Here is a 22,556-nt window from a genome sequence, read left to right on the forward strand (position 1 = left end):
ATCACATGGATTTGATATGGAGGGATTTCCACAATAACCTTATATGGGAATTTTCTGTGATGTCAGCATTGTTACCACCCCTTTTCTTACATGAGCAGATATTCCCAACCAGTAAATGAATGGGGCTAGGTCACTGGTTGCTAAGGATATGGCGGGTACCAGCAACCCGTTGACTGCCAGTTACTGGAAAGCAAATCTGCCTGATTAGTTGTCAGCAGGGCTTATTAAAGCAAAAGTTCACCTTTGAGAACATGTTACATGTTCCATTCGTTTTTAGGGTGGGACATGTAACATGTTCCCATAGCCGCAGCTGCCGCCCTCTGCCCAGCCTCCCCGACAGATAGCATGGGGAGAAGTCTCCCTGTACTATCTGTCAAATTTGAAAACAGCACAGCCGTGCGGGGCTCCACCCACACGTCCGTATCATTCATTCACAGACCTCTGTGAATGAATGAACTGCAAGTCCCGACAGCCTAAGCGGCTGTGGGATTGTAGTTTTCAATGAACTACCACGGTGCTGTGGAACGGCGTGGTAGTTCATCAAAGCTTCCTGTCAGAATATCTGCTTGCTTGTACATCCTGTACAGCAAGCAGATATTCTGACAGGTCCGCAGGAGACCTGCATGACATCAGCGATCTACTGATCTCTGGTGCAATGCTTAACAGGCTCCTGTAGACAAAAATAAAAAATGCAAATTTTTTTACCTGCAAAAAAATTTCCATTTATTATTTTTGTCTACAAGGTGAACTTATCCTTTAAGTTACAAAAAATGGACACTGTCCCAGTCTATAACTAGCCTTCACAGCAAGGAACACATGGATGGGCGATGCATGTCAAACAACAAAAGAGAAAATTTCCCAGCTCAACTTGCCAGCCAGCTTGCAAACAAACCGAATTAACATGTCTAACAGTATACATTAAAAACATAGGGTTAGTTAGCACACATTTGCAAATACATACATAAGCTACAGAGCCACGTCACCCCAATATTCTGTAGTCCTAACTATTCAAATTTTGAGAGCCCCTATAGTAGAGGCACATGTATTTAATGGACAGACCAAGGGCAGGTGAAGCTGAGGGAGCCCACCCCTCTTTAAAGGTACAGGAGTGAACCGGACACCCAGAATGTAGCACAATGGTAGCTAGGGTGTCCACTGTGTCCCCTCACCAACAATTCAACAGTATAAAAAATGGCTGCTGCCCCAGTCTATAACTGGCCTTCACAGCAAAGAATACAGGGATGGGCAACGCATGTCAAACAACAAAAGAGAAAAGTTCCCAGCTCAACTTGTCAGCCAGCTTGCAAACAAACCGAATTAACCTGCCTAACAGTATGTGTTAAAAACAGGGGTTTAGTTAGCACACATTTGAAAATACATATGTAAGCTACAGAGCCATGTCACGGCACCCCGATATTCTGTAGTCCTAATTCAACAAATTTTGAGAGCCCCCCCCATAGTAGAGGCACATTTATTTAATGTACAGACCAAGGGCAGGTGAACCTCAGGGAGCCCATCCCTCCTTAAAGGTACAGGAGCACACCGGACACCCAGCATGTAGCACAATGGCAGTTAAGGTGTCCAGTCCGCCCCCTCGACCAGCAATTCAACAATTATCCTTTAAGTTCTTAACTCTTTTCTAATAATTTGCAGACTGGTGTAAGAAAACCTTGTGTTTACTCGAAGTACAGCCTGCGAAAGAAATTCTTATTTATTGGATGTCAGACCTTCTGTGTTAGAACTCTAATTGTGAGTATACCTTTTCATGTCAGTAAGTTTTGCATGACACTGATGCAGATGCCTTTCTTTAATGAACAAGTACTAGAATCATATATTTTTGGTTACATTGAATGTGTTACTCTTAGGAGACATAACCCCCCTCCAAAGAGTTTAGGAGAAGGATAGGAGGTAAGGCAGGTTTTTTTCTTAACATGTTAAGCTGAAATACATGCAGATATGAAAGATGCAAAATGTAAGCAGTATAAAAACCTAACGTTGACTTATTGGCCTCTTGCAGTCCTTGCACAGCAGAGCTCAGATTGAGAAATGGAGAGGTAGTACAAGGAGCCAGTCAGTTGTGCTGCAGTACTCCTGTGCTAAAAGAGTGGAGGACTCCCACTCACCCTGTTGGGTTTCAGATTTTATTTATGTAACAAGAGGCCCTGAAACACACAAAGGTAGGAAGATACAGCTAAACCTTTCAAGAGCACAGGAACAGAACTGAAAATTATAACGAGGAGATCTCAGTTTTCTCAGGAGATGAAGTATTCAAGACATGTAAGAAGTCCATCACTCTCCACGTGTAAATGAAATCACTTTGAAGCATACTAGTACATTATGACAGACTTAACTGTACACAGAGTCCTCTAGTACCACGCTGTTATGGCTCCCCGGTGCTGCAATCTTCACCTGGTCTCCGGCAGTATGAATGGCTGGAGCCACAATGATGTCACTCCCGCAGCGGCACAGAGCACTGAATGTTTGGCACACTGTGCCCTTCCTTTAGAGCGCATGCGCTGGTGACATCACCAGCTGTATGCTGTGTGATTATCTCCTAAATGGTGCAAGTTTTAATATGCTGTTGTATGTAGTGTACAGCTATTAAATGGGACAAAGCTACATACTGCAAAGTAGATAGGGGATAGATAGGTATTATAATCACCTTTTCCAGACTTGTGTAGTACAGGGGGTGATGTCTTCTTCCTGCTCACATGATCTGTGGGAAAGCTGAGTAGCCCAAACCTCCCAAGAAGGATTGTCTTCTTGCAAGATTTGGCCTACTCAGTATTCTTTGAGATCTGGTCAGAATGAGGATGACGTAACCCTAGGTAGATGCTGCAGGAGGAAGCCAGGGAAAGGTACTGTAAATATATTTTTGCACTTTTATCTAGCATTTTAGGGAGGAGGGGGCACCTTGAATAAGCAGATCTTATCACTGAGGTACAAGTTTCACTTTAATAAGCTTTTTATAATAGTAGCTTTATGTGACCAGTCCTGCAGGGAGTTTTTTCCGTTTAATTAAAGCAACCTGTTAGGCCAAATCTGGCTCTGACAGGAGATTTTAGATTCTTGTAATCCTTAATAATTGTTTTTTTTCATTAAATACAGACCAAGGAGTGCTGTTCTGGATACTATGGCAATCAATGCTTGTCTTGCCCAGGAAAAGCTGGAAACCCATGCTTTGGAAACGGAATATGCCTTGATGGTGTTAATGGCACTGGAGTATGTCAGTGTGAACAGGGTTTTACTGGAACTGCTTGTGAAAGCTGTGTAGTAGGAAAATATGGACCACGATGTGACCAAGGTATTTCTGACATACTGTCATGTGTAATTTGACATTGATAGTGCAAAATATTTTACACATATGCCAGCACAGAAAAGATGCAAGCATGAGCTATTAACATCTAATGCAAAATAGATTAAAGAATATGTTACCCCAAAATTTCATTCTTCTGATATGTATTTGTTGTACCATGTCTTGTGTTAAAAAGTATTCTGTTCTCTTTGTATTGCTTCCTTTGTGTAAAATACCTGGTGATCCCGCTAGTCCCCTTCTTTCCTGTTTCAAACTGACTACATTAGGCATGAGAGCACATCCATCCCAGCATGGTCAGTTTTGTGGCTATGCTTGGAGCACAGCCTGCCTGTCCTCCAATGGCCAAGACTTGTGCAAACATGCCCCCCTGACCAGCCATTTACTGGGAAGATCAGTGTAATGCTGTTTCTCCACCCCCTGTTCTTTAAGCCCCTTATGCAGCTGAGAACATGAGTCATGAGGTCATGTGATTACTTATAAGAAAAAGTGTGTGTGTGTGTGTATATATATATATATATATATATATATATATATATATATACTCAATAAGTGATATCCAGTTGTTGCACTATTGATAAAAATAGTCAAGTTCCTGCACTGGAAACTCGCTCATCCCTGTCTTTATGGAACTTGCTTTGTGCACTGGTGCGCAGTCATGTTGGAACAGGAAGGGGCTATCCCCAAACTGTTCCCACAATGTTGGGAGCATTAAATTGTCCAAAATGTTGGATGCTAATGCCTTAAAAGTTCCCTTCACTGGAACTAGGGAGCCAAGCCCAACCCCTGAAAAACAGCCCCACACCATAATCCCCCCTCCACCAAACTTTACACTTGGCACAATACAGTCAGGCAACCGCCAAAACCCAGACACGTCCATCAGATTGCCAGACAGAGAAGTGCGCTTCATCACTCCAGCAAACACATCTCCACTGTCCTAGAGTCCAGTGGTGACGTGCTTTACACCACTGCATCCGGCGCTCTGCATTGCACCTGATGATGTAAGGCTTTGATGTAACTGCTCAGCCATGGAAACCCATTCTATGAAGCTCTCTATGCACTGTTGTTGTGCTAATCTGAAGACCACACAAAGTCTGGAGGTCTTTAGCTATCGACTCTGCAGACAGTTGGTGACTTCTGCGCACTGTGCACTTCAGTATGTGCTGACCCCACTCTGTTATTTTACGTGGCCTACCACTTTGTGGCTGAGTTGCTGTTGTTCCCAGTTGCTTCCTCCTTGTTATAATACCACTAACAGTTGACCATGGAATATTTAGTAGCAAGGAAATTTCACAAATGGACTTATTGCACAGGTGGCAACCTATCACGGTACCACGCTTGAATTCACTGAGCTCCTGAAAGTGACTCATTCTTTCTCAAATATTTGTAGAAGCAGCCTGCATGCCTAGGTGCTTGATTTTATACACCTGTGGCCGTGGAGGTGATTGGAACACCTGAATCCAATGATTTGGAGGGGTGTCCCAATACTTTTGGCAATATAGTGGGTATATATACTGTGTGTGTGTGTGTGTATATATATATATATATATATATATATATATATACACACACACACACACACATTTTGCCTTTCATTTCTATTTTAAACTGAATGGGTTGTTTTATTGTTTTACAAGGTGAGGGTTCACTTATACTTTAAATTCTGGACTGTTCTCCGCCGCACTGTCCCTCGCCAACCCACCTTTTAACCAATTGCTGGCATCAGAAATAAAGTTCCCCTTTTACTCAAATCCATAGTCATGTGATAATCAAGTCTTGAGTTTTTTTCCAATCCTACTTGCACAGGAGGCAGGGTCCATCTTTGAGTGTCCATGTCACTGCCTCTGAGACATGAACACTTTCTATTGGCTTTCCTCTCAGGATCCAGAAGAGAACCTGCAAACTGAGGGGTCACAATCTGGCCATGGCCGGCACATATACTTTAATGCAGCACCTAAACATAAAAAAAGATCTTAAACCAATCAGTAAAATCTCATATACGTTTTGATATCTATAATGTTATTTCAAAAGTTGTTTTCAGTCATTTTATATCTGAAGATTTCAGTAAAAGATACCTGGTAATACTGTCAAAAGGGTACTCGTTTAGGCACTTGCTGTTATGCATGACCATTCTTACATGCACCCCTGGTGGAGACAAGTGAAGGCACAAATTGCATGGGTTCACTGTTGGCATGAAGTCTATCCAGAGCAGTGATGTGCAACTGACATTGGATAAGTATAGGTACAGAGGAAGTGGTTGAAAGAGGATAGAGGAGATCAGAAATGGTATTTAATTGGAAAAACATGTCAACTGTTTAGAAAATTAAATTATCTAATTCGGGTTCAGATTTACTTTAACACTGAACATTTTCTTTCAACGTACGCAAGAAAACTCCACGTGGAATCCTAAAATGGTTTTAGGATAGGTATGGGACTTAACGCAGTGGCATATGTTTATGTATGTTACCATTATGAATGTAAAATATTTATTAAGGCTTATTAATATTCATTTTGTTTTGTAATGAATTTGTTGTTGTGTTCAGCATGTACTTGTGTCAATGGAAAATGCAGTGAAGGGATAACCGGTGATGGCAGCTGTGTGTGCAATGTTGGCTGGAGAGGAGTTAAATGTGACACAGGTAAGTTAGCTGCATACTCTGCAGGACCATTGGGGTTGTTTGAATGTGTTGCACTGCAATCTAAATGTGGAATTATATGTCCATGAGTTGTATTCAAAATCGAGGCTGTTTACTTATCAGTGATAAAAATCCTTTGGATGTGATTGCATGCCAATTCTAACTAGCATGTAACATATTCACAACCTCTAAAGAATTATAAAAATGATTATATGAAATGTTTATGAAAAAAACTAATATTTAGGTATTAAATATAATATCACAGTGATTAAATATTCTGTTTTTTTTTAAGAAAAGATTAGCACATCTCATTTAGCACCTTAAGGAGGATATACCCTGAATTTGAATACCACAAACCAAAAACTCTAGTTCATTTTAAATAGTCAAAGCAAAGTCACCCATCCATCTATGTCTCCATCAGGGGCGGACCGACAACTCATGGGGCCCCTGGGCAATAGGGGATCATGGGGCCCCTGTGTCCTTGCCAAAACTCAAAAAAGCCTATGAAAAAGGTACCAGGGGCATCTCATGGGCCCCCTACTGACCCCGGGCCCTTGGGCAGTGCCCGAGATTTCAAATGGTCAGTCCGCCCATGGTCTCCATGCTTTATTTCACTGAGAAATCACTTTGAAAAACACCCCTAGCTGATCCATGTATTATTTACTTCCTGGAATCCATCTGGCCTTAGCTGATGCATGGCAGGAAGGCATGTTTAGGTAAAAAAAAAACCCTCCTTAAGAATCCAGGGATGTAAACATCATTTGCCTAGCCCTGGAAACCAGGAAGTAACTGAAGAAATAAAAAAAAAAAGTTTAAAAGTAAATATATGTAGTGCACTCCCCAATAAGAGCTGCTGGTTTTGATCCTGCTTCCCTACTTTGTGAACATGCAGCAAGGCCCACAGCATTTTCTTCCCTCTCACTGGCTCAAAAAATAGTCTAGGGTATCTTTGTTTATTTCTGAGTAAAATGGATAGGTGTAGGTGAGGCATGGGATACCCCAAAGGAACTGAAGTGACTGAGGACTCTTCTTGCAAGACTGAGGACGGAGGACTTCCGCAAAGTCACTACTTGCTAGAAAAAATGCTTTAGATCTGTCTGTGTTTAGCATTGGTAGCTGCTTACAGTCTCTAGGGCACAGGACTTAGGTCAATACTCACAGGCAGGATCATCAGCTACCATCTGCTGATATCCACTGGCACTTCTTAGTGAGGGAGATGCAGACTCGCGATACCGCCAACCACTGGACCCTCTTCCGTCCAGCCTCCACTGGGTATCCTCCAGAGTACTTCTCCAGACCATTTGCAAGAACCCCAGATTTTAGAGAATAGGCCCCCAGCCTAAGCTATTGCTGGGACCTCGATGGCCACAATGTCTCAGCAGACTGCCCAGGGGGGCAGAGCCCCTGAGACATGGGACTCCTCATGCAGGGCTAACCCAATATCCAACAAGCACTGCTTTCATGCTTCAGACTATTTATAGTCTCTCCAACTACCTTCTGGACCTACCTCTCTACGGACTGGTTAGGTTTCCATAAATATTCAAGCTGCTCTCTCATTCTTTCTCCCTCTGTAATGCACGAATCTTCCAGAATGCAGGGGGAAGAAATCAGAACAGCAGCCTGTGTAACTCTATGCAGGCTAGAACAATCAACCCTTACAGAGCAGCTGAACTAAATTTATTTAGCAATCTGTGCTAACTAAGAGGGTGCTACATATAATATACCTTCCTATCTATTTACTAATGGTAGAAGCATAAGGATAAAAAATGGTCAATATTGATTGAGAGAGTGAGTAAGCATTGTTTGTTTATAGGAAAGGATCTATGAATTGAACACAATGGACACCATACAGCTAATCTGTACTACAGTCAGAATAGACATTGAAGATGAGTGACTTTGTTTCAAAGGCAGCCTGCAACATAGATAGGAAATCTGAAAATAGATCTATACCAGCCTATCTCAAACTTTTTAAAACAGAGAAACCCTTGGTATAGTGCTCTGGAGTCAGGGAACCCCTTTGAAACATTACTGCATCTACAGCTCACTGTACATTAGTGTAATAGTCAAGGGGAGGAATGCTCCATACATTTGTGGTCAATGAGAATAATCTCCATTTTATAGATAGCTAAAAAGGTCATTGGTTTTAGTGGTAACTCATCCAGTGTCAGACATTGTTCATTGTTCAAGGAACCACTTGCAACCTCTGGAGTAACCCTGGTTGAGAAAGGCTGATGTATACTATGGCACTTTGAACTTGTTTTTTCTACAGGTCATAGCTGTGGTGTCATATTCATACCTACCAATATTTCTGTCATCTATTCACATCAATAAAGAAAAATTGCATTGATGGCGTATATACATAACCATACAGTATATATCTAATCCATGTATTATTTGTGATAGGTTTTATACTGCTAACTTCGTCCCTAAATACACAGGGTCCTAAACGTTGATACCACTCAATACAGTGTTCAGCCCTATCTAGCTGCAACCTGCCATAGACTTTGACAGGCTGCCTACAGCGGGACTAGGTGCTGTACCTGTCCCTCCTGGGCACAGTAAAGTGCCAGGAAGGATGCACTGTAGCTGGATGGCCTCATGTGCATGGGGCCTTATTGTTCATATATGTGATATATTTTATGAAAATATTTAAAGCTTTTTTTTTTTTTCTTTTTAGCAATCACAGATGATAAATGCAATAAAGCCTGTCACACCAGTGCAAAGTATGTTGTTTTTTTCTTATGTAAAACCTAATTATCAGTAAAATATATATATCTACATACAGTATATTTCGAAAATGATTGTTAACAAAGTACTGTATAGCAACATCTGCAAAGCACTAGCAGACGTTTTTCTAGATGTCCTTCTAATCTATTGCTACAGCCACTGAGCTATGATTAAAAGTATGCATTCATTCTGAAAATCAATATTTTTTATATAATTAATATCAGCTACTTTGGTTTAAATGGTGCTCATTGTAAACCAGCCATTAAATGTGCATGCATGCCTTAACCATGAAGCATTACTTTTCAGGCTGCAGTACTATAATCTGGTTTAAGACAGCGTACAGCATGCTGTATTAGTACCTTTATATGCAATATACAGTATGTTGTGTGTATACGGGTGAAACACGAAAAATTTGAATGTTGTGCAAAAGTTAATTTATTTCAGTAATGCAACTTAAAAGGTGAAACTAATATATGAGATGGACTCATTACATGCAAAGCAAGATAGTTCAAGCCGTGATTTGTCATAATTGTGATGATTATGGCTTACAGCTCATGAAAAACCCAAATCCACAATCTCCGAAAATTAGAATATTACATGCAATCAATAAAGCAAGGATTGTACATAGAACAATATTGGACCTCTGAAAAGTCTAAGCATGCATATGTACTCAGTACTTGGTTTGGGCCCCTTTTGCAGCAATTACTGCCTCAATGCGGTGTGGCATGGAAGCTATCAGCCTGTGGCACTGCTGAGGTGTTATGGAAGACCAAGATGCTTCAATAGCGGCCTTCAGCTCTTCTGCATTGTTCGGTCTCATGTCTCTCATCTTTCTCTTGGCAATGCCCCATAGATTCTCTATGGTTTTCAGGTCAGGCAAGTTTGCTGGCCAATCAAGCACAGTAATTCCACGGTCGTTGAACCAGGTTTTGGTGCTTTTGGCAGTGTGGGCAGGTGCCAAGTCCTGCTGGAAAATGAAGTCAGCATCCCCATAAACTTCGTCTGTGGAAGGAAGCATGAAGTGCTCCAAAATCTCCTGGTAGATGGCTGCGTTGAACCTGGACTTAATGGAGCACAGTGAACCAACACCAGCAGATGACATGGCTCCCCAAATCAACACAGACTGTGGAAAGTTCACACTGGACTTCAAGCATCTTGCAGTGTGTGCCTCTCCATTCTTCCTCCATACTCTGGGTCCTTGGTTTCCAAATGAGATGCAAAAGTTGCTCTCATCAGAAAAGAGGACTTTGGACCACTGAGCAACAGACCAGGTCTGTTTTTCTTTAGCCCAGGTAAGACGCTTCTGACGTTGTTTGTTGTTCAGGAGCGGCTTGACAAGAGGAATACCACATTTGAAGCCCATGTCCAGGATCCATCTGTGTGTGGTGGCTTTTGATGCACTGACTCCAGCCTCAGTCCACTCCTTGTAAAAGTCCCCAACACTTTTGAATGGCCTTTTCCTGACAATCCTCTCCAGGCTGCAGTCATCCCTGCTGCTTGTGCACCTTTTTCTTTCACCCTTTTCCCTTCCACATAACTTTCTATTAATGTGATTTGATACAGCACTTTGGGAACATCCAATTTCTTTTGCATTAACCTTTTGAGGCTTTCCCTCCTTATGGATGGTGTCAATGATGGTTTTCTGCACAACTGTCAGGTCAGCAGTCTTTCCCATGATTGTGATTCCTACTGAACCAGACTGAGAGACCATTTAAAGGCTCAGGAACCCTTTGCAGGTGTTAAAGTAGCTGATTAGAGTGGGACACTGTGAGCCTAGAATATTGTACCTTTTCACAATATTCTAATTTTCTGAGATTGTGGATTTGGGGTTTTCATGAGCTGTAAACCATAATCATCACAATTATGACAAATCACAGCTTGAACTATCTTGCTTTGCATGTAATGAGTCTATCTCATATATTAGTTTCACCTTTTAAGCTGATTTACTGAAATAAATGAACTTTTGCACTATATTCTAATTTTTCCAGTTTCACCTGTATATATAGTACTCTGCAAAGGTTATAGGTAGAGATGAGCGAATCGAACCAGGCGAAGTGGAATTCGTTTCGAATTTCAGGAAAAATTCGATTCGCGGCGAATCCGAATATTAGCATACTTCGGGTGCGCGAATCGGATTTTTCCCGATCAGCCGGCAAAAGTGTCCCTGCAGAGAGCTCCGCTATTTCTGACAGTTCTCTGACAGTTCCTTCACATGTACAGCGGTTGAAACATTGTATCTATTTGTTTCCATTTAGGATACAGATGTTTTTATTCGGAAACAGATACAATGTTTCAACCGCTGTAAATGTGAAGGAACTGTCAGAGAACTGTCAGAAATAGCGGAGCTCTCTGCAGATACACTTTTTGCTGTACTGGAATACTTCTTCTTTTCATTCTTCTTTTCATTCTTCTCATTCTTCTTTTCATTCTTCTTTTCATTCTTTTTCTCATTCTTCTTTTCATTCTTCTTCTTCTTTTCATTCTTCTTTTCATTCTTCTCATTCTTCTTTTCTTCTTCATGAAAAGAAGAATGAGAAGAAGAATGAAAAGAAGAATGAAAAGAAGAATGAAAAGAAGAATGAGAAGAATGAAAAGAAGAATGAGAAGAATGAAAAGAAGAATGAAAAGAAGAATGAGAAGAAGAATGAGAAGAATGAAAAGAAGAATGAGAAGAATGAAAAGAAGAAGAAGAAGAATGAAAAGAAGAAGAATGAAAAGAAGAATGAGAAGAAGAATGAAAAGAAGAATGAAAAGAAGAATGAGAAGAATGAAAAGAAGAATGAAAAGAATGAAAAGAAGAATGAAAAGAAGAAGAAGAATGAAAAGAAGAATGAGAAGAAGAATGAGAAGAATGAAAAGAAGAATGAGAAGAATGAAAAGAAGAAGAAGAAGAATGAAAAGAAGAATGAAAAGAAGAAGAAGAATCTTTTCATTCTTCTCATTCTTCTTTTCATTATTCTTTTCATTCTTCTTCTTCTTCTTTTCATTCTTCTTCTTCTTTTCATTCTTCTTTTCATTATTCTTCTTCTTCTTTTCATTCTTCTTCTTCTTTTCATTCTTCTTTTCATTCTTCTTCTTCTTCTTTTCATTCTTCTCATTCTTCTTTTCATTCTTCTTCTTCTTCTTTTCATTCTTCTTCTTCTTTTCATTCTTCTTTTCATTCTTCTTCTTCTTTTCATTCTTCTTTTCATTCTTCTTTTTCTTCTTTTCATTCTTCTTCTTCTTTTCATTCTTCTTCTTCTTTTCATTCTTTTCATTCTTCTTTTCATTCTTCTTTTCATTCTTCTTCTCATTCTTCTTTTCATTCTTCTTTTCATTCTTCTCATTCTTCTTTTCTTCTTCATGAAAAGAAGAATGAAAAGAAGAAGAAGAATGAAAAGAAGAATGAGAAGAAGAATGAGAAGAATGAAAAGAAGAATGAGAAGAATGAAAAGAAGAAGAAGAAGAATGAAAAGAAGAATGAAAAGAAGAAGAATGAAAAGAAGAATGAAAAGAAGAATGAAAAGAAGAATGAGAAGAATGAAAAGAAGAATGAAAAGAAGAAGAAGAATGAGAAGAAGAATGAAAAGAAGAATGAGAAGAAGAATGAGAAGAATGAAAAGAAGAATGAGAAGAATGAAAAGAAGAATGAGAAGAATGAAAAGAAGAATGAAAAGAAGAAGAATGAAAAGAAGAAGAATGAAAAGAAGAAGAAGAAGAATCTTTTCATTCTTCTCATTCTTCTTTTCATTCTTCTTCTTTTCATTCTTCTTTTCATTCTTCTTCTTCTTCTTTTCATTCTTCTTCTTCTTCTGAGGATGAGGATGAGGATGAAGAAGAAGAAGAAGAAGAAGTAGGATGAAAATAAGCAGAATTCCAAGCCGGCAAAACGTGTATCTGCAGAGCTCCGCTAAGTGTATCTGCAGAGCTCCGCTATTTCTGACAGTTCTCTGACATTCACATTTACAGCGGTTGAAACATTGTATCTATTTGTTTCCATAAATGGAAACAAATAGATACAATGTTTCAACCGCTGAGCTCTGCAGATATACTTAGCGGAGCTCTGCAGATACACGTTTTGCCGGCTTGGAATTCTTCTTATTTTCTTCTTCTTCTTCTTCTGAGGATGAGGATGAGGATGAAGAAGAAGAAGTAGGATGAAAATAAGAAGAATTCCAAGCCGGCAAAAAGTGTATCTGCAGAGCTCCGCTAAGTGTATCTGCAGAGCTCAGCGGTTGAAACATTGTATCTATTTGTTTCCATTTATGGAAACAAATAGATACAATGTTTCAACCGCTGTAAATGTGAATGTCACAGAACTGTCAGAAATAGAGGAGCTCTGCAGATACACTTAGCGGAGCTCTGCAGATACACTTTTTGCCGGCTTGGAATTCTTCTTATTTTCATCCTACTTCTTCTTCTTCTTCTTCATCCTCATCCTCATCCTCTTCTTCTTCTGAGGATGAGGATGAGGATGAAGAAGAAGAAGAAAAAGAAGAAGAAGTAGGATGAAAATAAGAAGAATTCCAAGCCGGCAAAAAGTGTATCTGCAGAGCTCCTCTATTTCTGACAGTTCTGTGACATTCACATTTACAGCGGTTGAAACATTGTATCTATTTGTTTCCATAAATGGAAACAAATAGATACACTGTTTCAACCGCTGAGCTCTGCAGATACACTTAGCGGAGCTCTGCAGATACACTTTTTGCCGGCTTGGAATTCTTCTTATTTTCATCCTACTTCTTCTTCTTCTTCTTCTTCATCCTCAGAAGAAGAGGATGAGGATGAAGAAGAAGAAGAAGAAGAAGTAGGATGAAAATAAGAAGAATTCCAAGCCGGCAAAAAGTGTATCTGCAGAGCTCCTCTATTTCTGACAGTTCTATGTCAGAGAACTGTCAGAAATAGAGGAGCTCTGCAGATACACTTTTTGCCGGCTTGGAATTCTTCTTATTTTCATCCTACTTCTTCTTCTTCATCCTCATCCTCTTCTTCTTCTTCTTCTCATCCTTCTTCTTCTTCTCATCCTTCTTCTTCTCATCCTTCTCCTTCTTCTCATCCTTCTTCTTCTTCTCATCCTTCTTCTTCTTCTCATCCTTCTCCTTCTTCTCATCCTTCTTCTCATCCTTCTCCTTCTTCTCATCCTTCTCCTTCTTCTCATCCTTCTCCTTCTCCTTCTTCTCATCCTTCTCCTTCTTCTCATCCTTCTCCTTCTTCTCATCCTTCTCCTTCTTCTCATCCTTCTTCTCATCCTTCTTCTCATCCTTCTCCTTCTTCTCATCCTTCTTCTTCTTCTCATCCTTCTTCTTCTTCTCATCCTTCTCCTTCTTCTCATCCTTCTTCTTCTTCTCATCCTTCTTCTTCTTCTCATCCTTCTCCTTCTTCTCATCCTTCTTCTTCTTCTCGTCCTTCTTCTTCTCATCCTTCTCCTTCTTCTCATCCTTCTTCTCATCCTTCTCCTTCTTCTCATCCTTCTTCTCATCCTTCTCCTTCTTCTCATCCTTCTCCTTCTTCTCATCCTTCTCCTTCTCCTTCTTCTCATCCTTCTCCTTCTTCTCATCCTTCTCCTTCTTCTCATCCTTCTCCTTCTCCTTCTTCTCATCCTTCTCCTTCTTCTCATCCTTCTCCTTCTTCTCATCCTTCTCCTTCTCCTTCTCCTTCCTCATCTCCAAGGGCATTTAAATTAAAGGTACAGTGTTCTGCACTAATATAAAGGCTCTCTGAAGCCTAGAAACCCTTTTTATAAGTTAAATTCGCAGCGAATAAATTCGCATCGAATCGAATTTCTTCCTCAAATTCGGCAAATCAGCCGAATCGAATTTTTGAATAATTCGCTCATCTCTAGTTATAGGCAAGTGTGAATAATGCTGTAAAGTAAGAATGCTTTCCAAAATATAGATTTTAATTGTTTATTTTTATCAATTTTCAAAATGCAAAGTGATTGAACAGAAGAAAATCTAAATCAAATCAATATTTTGTGTGAATACCTTTTGGCTTCAAACCAGCATCAATTGAATGAACTGTCCGGAGAAGTCTGGTCAGAAATGGTCTTCAGGGAAGAATTGTAGCCAAAAAGCCATACCTCCCTTGTGGAAACAAGGCTATGCAACTCAACTATGGACAAAAACATAGGAACCGAGGAGCAGAAAATAGCAGCAGATTCTCTGGACTGATGAGGCAAAATTGGAAATATTTGGCTGTACCAGGAGGCAGTTTGTTTGTGAAGGGCTGGAGAGCAGTACATTGATATCTGCAGTCAAGAGTGAAGCATGGTAGATGTTCCTTGCAAGTTTGGGGCTGCATTTCTGCAAATGGAGTTGGAGATTTGGTCAGCTCAGTGGTGTCCTCAATGCTGAGAAATGTAGGCAGATACTTATCCATCATGCCATACCATCAGGGAAGCATGTGGTTGGCCCCAGATATTATTCTGCAGCAGGACAGTGACCCCAAACATACAGCCAATGTCATTAAGAATGATCTTGAGTGTAAAGAAGAACAAGGAGTCCTGGAAGTGATGGTTTGGCCCTCACAGAGCCCTGATCCCAACATCAAGTCTGAGGCAGCTTTGTTCTCCAAGGTGTTTTTAAACAACCTACCTGCCAAGTTCCTTCAAAAACTGTGTGCAAGTGTAGAAGAATGAAAGAATTGATGCTGTTTTGAAGATAAAGGGTAGTCACACCAAATATGGATTCAACACTTAACACTTCTATTTCTGGAAGCATTCTTCATTTAGAGCAATGTTTCACAACTGTCTAAAACTTTTGCACAGTACTCTGTATATATATACACAGTATATTTATACTGTGAATTATATGAAACATTTAATTTCCCTTTATTTTACATGGAAGTGTTTGTATTATTTAACTTTGACGAGTTAGCCTTTTATAATGTTAGAAGGTTATGATGACAACCAGCATGGTCTGTTAAGTGAATCAGATGTTCTTTTCTTCCGTAAGCTGTCTTGACAAAGCAGATGGTACTCCTTACTGCCAGTGTGCCTTTGGATTTCAAGGAAATGGCACCATGTGTACAGGTCAGTTTAAGTCCTCCATTAAAAAAAAGGTTATTATTCATCTTGGAAACTGCTGCTAAAAATTTAATATTTAAAGTCGAACACCAGAAAAACATTTTTTTTACATTTTGAATAGTTTGCGGAAGGTTACAAACCCTAGATTGTAATTACTATTTAAGTCCTAAATGGAAGGTATGATGAGCCAGGTTAAGTACTGCTCCATAGAAGCCATTGTGGAGGAGTTCGATGAAGCTGCTGCACCACTTTTCTGGTGTTTTTTGCTCTTGTTAATGTGTTGCGCCTAATTAAAAAATAATCTGTGATAGTTTTGGTTGTGACAGCAACTCATGCACCAAATTCAGGTAGTTCTCCACCTCTACATTGTGGTGCAACACCAAAGCCAAATAAAAAAAACAAATACCAACAGTATGTATGTGGTGGAGCTCATAAGGATCAGCTTTCTTTCATACAGAGAGATTTTGCAAGTGTCTTGCATGTGTTCTAAATGTGGCACCCATGCTCCAATTCACATACACGTTCTAGAGGGGTACATAGAAATGACGCACGCTGTGCCACTTTTAGAATGTATGCAAGACACTTTTGTATCTATCTGCACCAGTCTTTCTATATTTCAGGGATTGTTTCTGCTCACTGCACTCTTGATGACGTACAAGCCTGAAACAGCTGTATGCAGTTTGGAATACATGACTCTTGTCATATTAGGCTATATGTGTGCTGCACTCATTATGTACCTGTGATAGATAACATACAGCAACAAACTTATCACAAACCTAATTAACTGAAATACGTAACCCTATTTTTGATATTGCTTTTCAACACAAAAAATAATCTTTTGCCTTTTCTCATATGATTACTTCAGCATTCAGCAACAACAAAAAAATTTTTTTTTTTTGTTAGTTATTGACGCTTGTGCAACTAGTAATGGTGGATGTTCAGCATATGCAGAATGCAGAAAGACAACCCCAGGCAACAGGAACTGCATCTGTAAACAGGGCTATACCGGGGATGGTGTAGTGTGCCTTGGTATGTATGTACAGCTATGTAAGCATTTATGTTATACTATTGTGAATATATAACGAGAAAATTTATAATTCTCATTTAAATAACAACAAGTGTCTCTTTTCAGTCTTATTTGCTATTCTCCAATAGCAATTGGAGGAGTTGCAAAAATATATTGTGTAATCCATATTTGGACATCAGTCTGCCCTAGGTGTGCCTGATTCATGATGATCTTATTTACAAGATCTTCCCCTGGTGTCCTCTTATTATTTTAGTACAAACAATTTTTCTAGCATGAGAGAAAGCATGCTGTCTGCTTTATATTCCCATTTACAAACACAATAGAAAAAAAAAGTTTCATGTGTCTTGGAAATCTAGTGAGTCTACAGACTGCTTTCAACATTTCCTGCACACAATGACAATGCAGATTTGGCCACAAACATTCAGTAATGCCTTGATAGAAGAACAATAAGAAAAAATTATCTCAGTTTGAAAGAGACTGCAGGTTAGCCGTGCTTTCCCATTGACTTCTATTTTCTCATGTGGTTTTGGTGTGGTTGTGGTGTCATGTGGTCCTGCATGCAGGAGTTTTGGTGTGCTTTCAGAAAGCACAACAAAACTGCAGAACATAATAGAATTCTATAGGAACCCAAACCCACGGGTACATTGTGCTGCACCCGCAGTGCAGACAAACTGCACCACATCAGTTTGAGAGGGACCTAAAGGAAAACTATTGCAACCACCACATTTAAGGATTGGGAAGTTGCAATATAATATATTTTTGTTTTGTTTCTAATACTGATTTAATGCAATAGAACAAAGCCTTTCTAAGATATTAAATAAATGACTCCCACACATGAAATGCTTTATGGCGCAGCCATTTTGTTAAAACTTCCATCATAAGGCCCCATTCACACTTGTGCATTCTGAGAACGCAAGCAGAAACTTGCTTTTGTCTGTGCATTCCAAAAACTTGCAAAAAATGCACTACAAATGCATGTCTGGCATGAGCTGGCATTGCCTCTTGATGGCACCCCAAACACGCCTAGCAGATGTGCATTTTGTTGTGTGACAAACAAACCAAAACATGAAGTAAAGAAATGCACAAATCTCTCCGCCCAGAAAGGTGTGGGAGCCTCTTTGATGTGTTTGTCTCGCATAGGGCAGCCCATTCAACTGACACATGCACATTGCACATTGCAAGAAAAAAGCCCCCAAAAAAACACAGGCAGGAATGTATGCTATCACTAGGCCTAGTGTGAATAGGGCCTTAAAGTGTTATGAACCCACAACAGTAAAATCTGTATATGCAGAAAAGCATGCTTGATATATTCACTGTGGAACCTAAGGGGTTAATCCTCTGCATTGTGTAAAAAGGCTGTTTTATCCTTTCTTCTCGGTTCCTCCTTTTTCAAGCGTCCACCACTTATCTTATCTCCAGACTGAACCGTGGGCATGCACATGCTCAGTTTGGTGTATATTGCTAGAGAGGTTTTTTTTTCCTTGGGAGAGTGCATGATCAGCACAGGGCCAATCAGCACTGTCCAGACAGTGGTCAGGGGTTTTCCATCTTCCTAGAGCAGAAAGAAAACTCCTCCTGCAAGCTTTAGCTAGTGCTGGGCTGGACACTGATAGAAGTCACAAGACTGCTCTAACTGCTGATGTGAAAAGGTATTTAGCAGTTTATATTTACTAAAATAATTGCAATTCCATGTTGTGTGTACTGTGGGAGACCAGATATAGTGAATGCAGGGTCCTGGGTTTAGTAAGGCTTTAAGATTATTCTTCGAACTGACACTACAAGGCAATTTAGAACATCGATATGCTAAAGAGTTTAAGAGTCTTTAACTTTTAGGCCTTTTGCACAAGGTACTGATGTTTGAACATCTGCTTTTTTTAAAATGTAATTTCAGGCTCTTGTTTTGCGTGTATTTATGTGTATTTATACGCATATTTGTGCAAGTTCACGCATTTGCATGTACAATATATTGATAGAGAAAATGCATTAATATTTATGCTCAAACAGTGTAGATTACTTAACAGAAATGCAGATTTTCCTATTTTTTGCTTACTGAGGAATACGTGGCACCCTTTTACGTGCCTGCATACAAAGGCACATTATAAATAATTACCTGCATTTACCTTAGTAAAAAAGTAAATGCTGTACTGAGCTTCTTCGAGCTGCAGTGTGCAAGAGGCCTTATACACGTACCTCCATACTTCCTTAGTTAAAAGAAAAGTATAGTATATTTTCAGTCAGCTTATATTTTGAGTTATTATTGCAGTGTTTACCTTAAGTTGTTTTTTTTTTTTTTTAATGACTTCCACATTTTTACAAGTTTGCTTTGCTATATTGTTGTTATTGTATTAAATATAAAGCTTGCATTGTTTTCAGTAAGTTGAAGAACACAGACATTCATTGTAAGAGGGTAGCAGTTATAAATGATATTACTGGAAGGATAGAGCTGTATTGAATTTGTGGGTTGTGATTTACAGCCTGGCTTTACCTTCCATATGCTGTGTGACAGGTAAGATGATGGTGCCCAAAAGGACAATAATTGAGTGTTTGGGACCAGACTGGAGTTTTTGTTTTATACACCAGCTTATATATTATAAGCTAATATTTAATGGCAGCAGGGTTTTCTTTTACGTATAATTCTATTTAGCATAACCTTACGTATATAATTGATTATAATACAGTAATGTATTGTTTTCTGAATGATGGGGTAATAATCCTACAATGCATTGTGTAATTGTGCATAAAATTACAGTGCTACCCATATACCCCAAGCAATACCTGTAAAAAATATAATAAAGAAATAACATAAATAAATACATAGATAAGAAGACAAGTTGTAAGTCCCTCCAACATGTCAGGGTTGATTAAAATAATCCACATGTGCTGCAAGTAAACAAACTTTCAAGTAAAGTGTAATAAAGTGCTGATGATTCCAGAATACAGTGCTGATAAATCCACAACTTCCCCTAGCTGCAAAACGCATATGCCATTTTTTTTACCTTAAGTAAGGACAATCATCTCTAATATAATATTATAATTCTCATCAACCAGAGATGTTCGGTTCTTTAATTGCTCTGGAATAAACCATGCTCCTTCCAGCACCTCCAGTATCATGGGTCTCCGTTCCATTGCAAAATGATAATAGTTATATTTATTGCAGGTATTTAGATTGTTTGTGGTATCTAAGTAGTGTTGTAATGGTATATACAATACTTTGTATACACAATACACAATCTTTAATGATATTGATACAACAGCTAATATAGTGGGTATAGTTAGGGTGAGTGCAGAACTAACTTGTTATTTGTATAATAGTGCACTATAAGTAAAAATAAACCCTCTTCTCAGTAAAACCTGAAGAAAGAAGGTAAAACCTGAAGAAAGAAAGAAGGGTAAAGATGTTAAAGTGAAGACATATAGGGGTTTATTTACTAAAGCTGGAGAGTCCAAAATCAGACTCCCTTCTGCATAGAAACCAATCAGCTTCCAGGTTTCATTGCCAAAGTTTCATTGAACAAGCTGAGGTTAGAAGCTGATTGGTTTCTATGCAGAAGGGAGTCTGATTTTGGACTCTCCAGCTTTAGTAAATAAACCCCCCAGTGTTTTTTACCACTACCCGCAGACCATTTTATTCTTAAAGAGCCCAAGTCAAGGAAGTCAAAAGATTGCAAAGTTTAAAGGATCAGTTCACCTTTATAAAAAAAGAAAAAAAAAAGCACTTTTTTTTTGCAGGTGAAAACATGTGCATTTATTATTTTTTGTAGTAGAAGCCTGTAAAGCATTGCACCAGTGATCAGCAGGCCGCTGATGCCATGCAGGTCTCCTGCAGATCTGTAAGTGTATCTGCTTGCTCATACATCCCGTACGGGCAAGCCAATGCTTCTGACAGAGAGATTCAATGAACAACCACAGTGCTCACAGTGCCAGGGTAGTTCATTCAGGGCTACAAGTCGACAGCCGCTAAGGCTGTTGAGACTTGTAGTCTATTCATTCACAGAACACAGTAAATGAACAACACAGCCATGTGGCTGAATCGGGGGTTAGGCAGCGGCTGCAGGATCAGGAACATGTTACATGTTCCACCCTACAAATGCGTAGAACATGTAACATGTTCCCAAAAGTGAACTTATCCTTTAAATTTAGTTTTATGCCTATTTGTTTACCCACCTCCCGTCCGGCCGTTTATATACGTGGCAGTGCAGACTAGGGTGGCCCTGCTTGTGCGTGCTCCCTGGGAGTGCGCAGCACTGCGATCTGGTGCCTGCTGTGTCCTCTGGACACAGTGGAACACCGATCATCAGACGGGACCTCTGTACGAGGTCCCGATTATGTGATCACTGATTGGCCAATCAGTGATCACATGCAAGGTAGTAAGCAAGATGTCACTTGTGACATCATTGCTTACTACGTGTGAAATCTGTGAATGATCACAGAGGTCACATGGTACAAGGCTATTCACAACAGCCTTGTACCATGTGACAAGCTGTGACCAATCACAGCTCACTCAGTAGTTCTCAATGGCTGCAAGAATGCAGCTAGAGAGAAGGAGAAATGATTGCTTTTACATCCTTTATGGGTGTAAAAGCAATCAGTGTAAAAAAAAAAAATCTTCATCACCCCCCATAAGTAGTACAGTGTCACCATGGTGACACTGTACTGCTAGGGTGACAGTATGTAAAAAAAAATAATAAATAAAAAAAATTAAAAAAATATTTAAAAATTATACTTTTTGATTATAAACTAATTTGGGTTATTTTTTTTTTTTACTAAAAATATAACGGAATAAATTTTGGCCAAGATTTATGATGAAATACTATTTATTTGCAAAATTTTATAAGAAAAACACTTTTTTTCAAAATTCCAGTGGTGAATAAATACCACCAAAATAAAGCTTTATCTGTCTCAAAAAAATGCAAAAAAATTCATATGGATACAGTGTTGCATGACCGCACAATTGTCATTCAAAGTGTAATAGCACTGAAAGCTGAAAATTGGCCTGGACAGGAAGGGGGTAAAAGTGTCCGGACTGGAAGTGGTTAAGGAATCTGAGGAGCAAATCAAGATAAATGTTCAAAAAATATAATCAAGAATGTTAACATTTTTAAGTATTAATTATATCATTCATTTTGGTGTTGTAAGGTTTAAAAGGGTTTTAAGTTTTAGCAGATTTCTCACATACAGTAATTAAGTAAGTAGTAGAAAATAAGCAATCAAGATAATTCTAGGAGTCAGATGTTAACCAGGTCAGAAATAAGGTCTGTTTCATCAACATACCCATAATAGCCAGTGTTATTTTTTATGTAGTCTTTCTGCATAATTACTTTTATCGTACTTCTTCCTAGAGATTGATCCATGTGTGGTAAATAATGGTGGATGTGATCAAAATGCTGAATGTACCAAAACTGGTCCAAATCAGGTAAACCAACACAAAAACGTTTACTTGTATTAAGCGCACCACTATCAGTTAACAAATGCTAAAACGAAACAAGAATGCTACTTTTATATTAGGAAGAAACAAGATACATATCAAATCTCTTACATCTGTATGCACTGTTTTTCTGATACACTTTTGTTAATTTTATATTAAATGCTCCCCATACTGGTCATACTATGTATGTGTTCTTAATGTAAACCCCGGCTCCACCCAAATGTTTTCTTTGTTAGTTATTGATAGAGAGGGGAAGGGCTTCTTAAGGATTTCATTGCTGTCTGTGGTAATTCCCTATGGTGACACCATGTGTTTTAGGGTGTCACTGTGGCAGGAATTAAATCTTAAAGCTTAAGTGTATCTAAAAGAAAAGAATAAGTATGAGGGATGTTACTGACCCTCAGTAGGATGTGACCCTTTTACTG

At 39.1% G+C, this 22,556-nt stretch overlaps 1 protein-coding gene across 1 annotated transcript in view; it reads left to right on the forward strand.

The window, feature by feature from the left end:
• The window catches only part of STAB2 (stabilin 2), a 197,896-nt gene that overhangs the window by 126,852 nt on the left and 48,488 nt on the right, over window positions 1–22,556 (forward strand). The window contains exons 37-43 of the mRNA XM_089651824.1: window positions 1,654–1,749; window positions 3,109–3,304; window positions 5,857–5,952; window positions 8,627–8,672; window positions 15,609–15,685; window positions 16,583–16,708; window positions 22,046–22,119. Of these exons, the coding sequence (XP_089507950.1) occupies window positions 1,654–1,749; window positions 3,109–3,304; window positions 5,857–5,952; window positions 8,627–8,672; window positions 15,609–15,685; window positions 16,583–16,708; window positions 22,046–22,119 (711 nt within the window). The remainder of the gene's footprint in view (window positions 1–1,653; window positions 1,750–3,108; window positions 3,305–5,856; window positions 5,953–8,626; window positions 8,673–15,608; window positions 15,686–16,582; window positions 16,709–22,045; window positions 22,120–22,556) is intronic.

Source organism: Staurois parvus, unplaced genomic scaffold (genome assembly GCF_062004578.1).
Source record: "Staurois parvus isolate SC_StPar_1 unplaced genomic scaffold, SC_StPar_1.0 ptg000025l, whole genome shotgun sequence".
NCBI lineage: Eukaryota > Metazoa > Chordata > Amphibia > Anura > Ranidae > Staurois > Staurois parvus.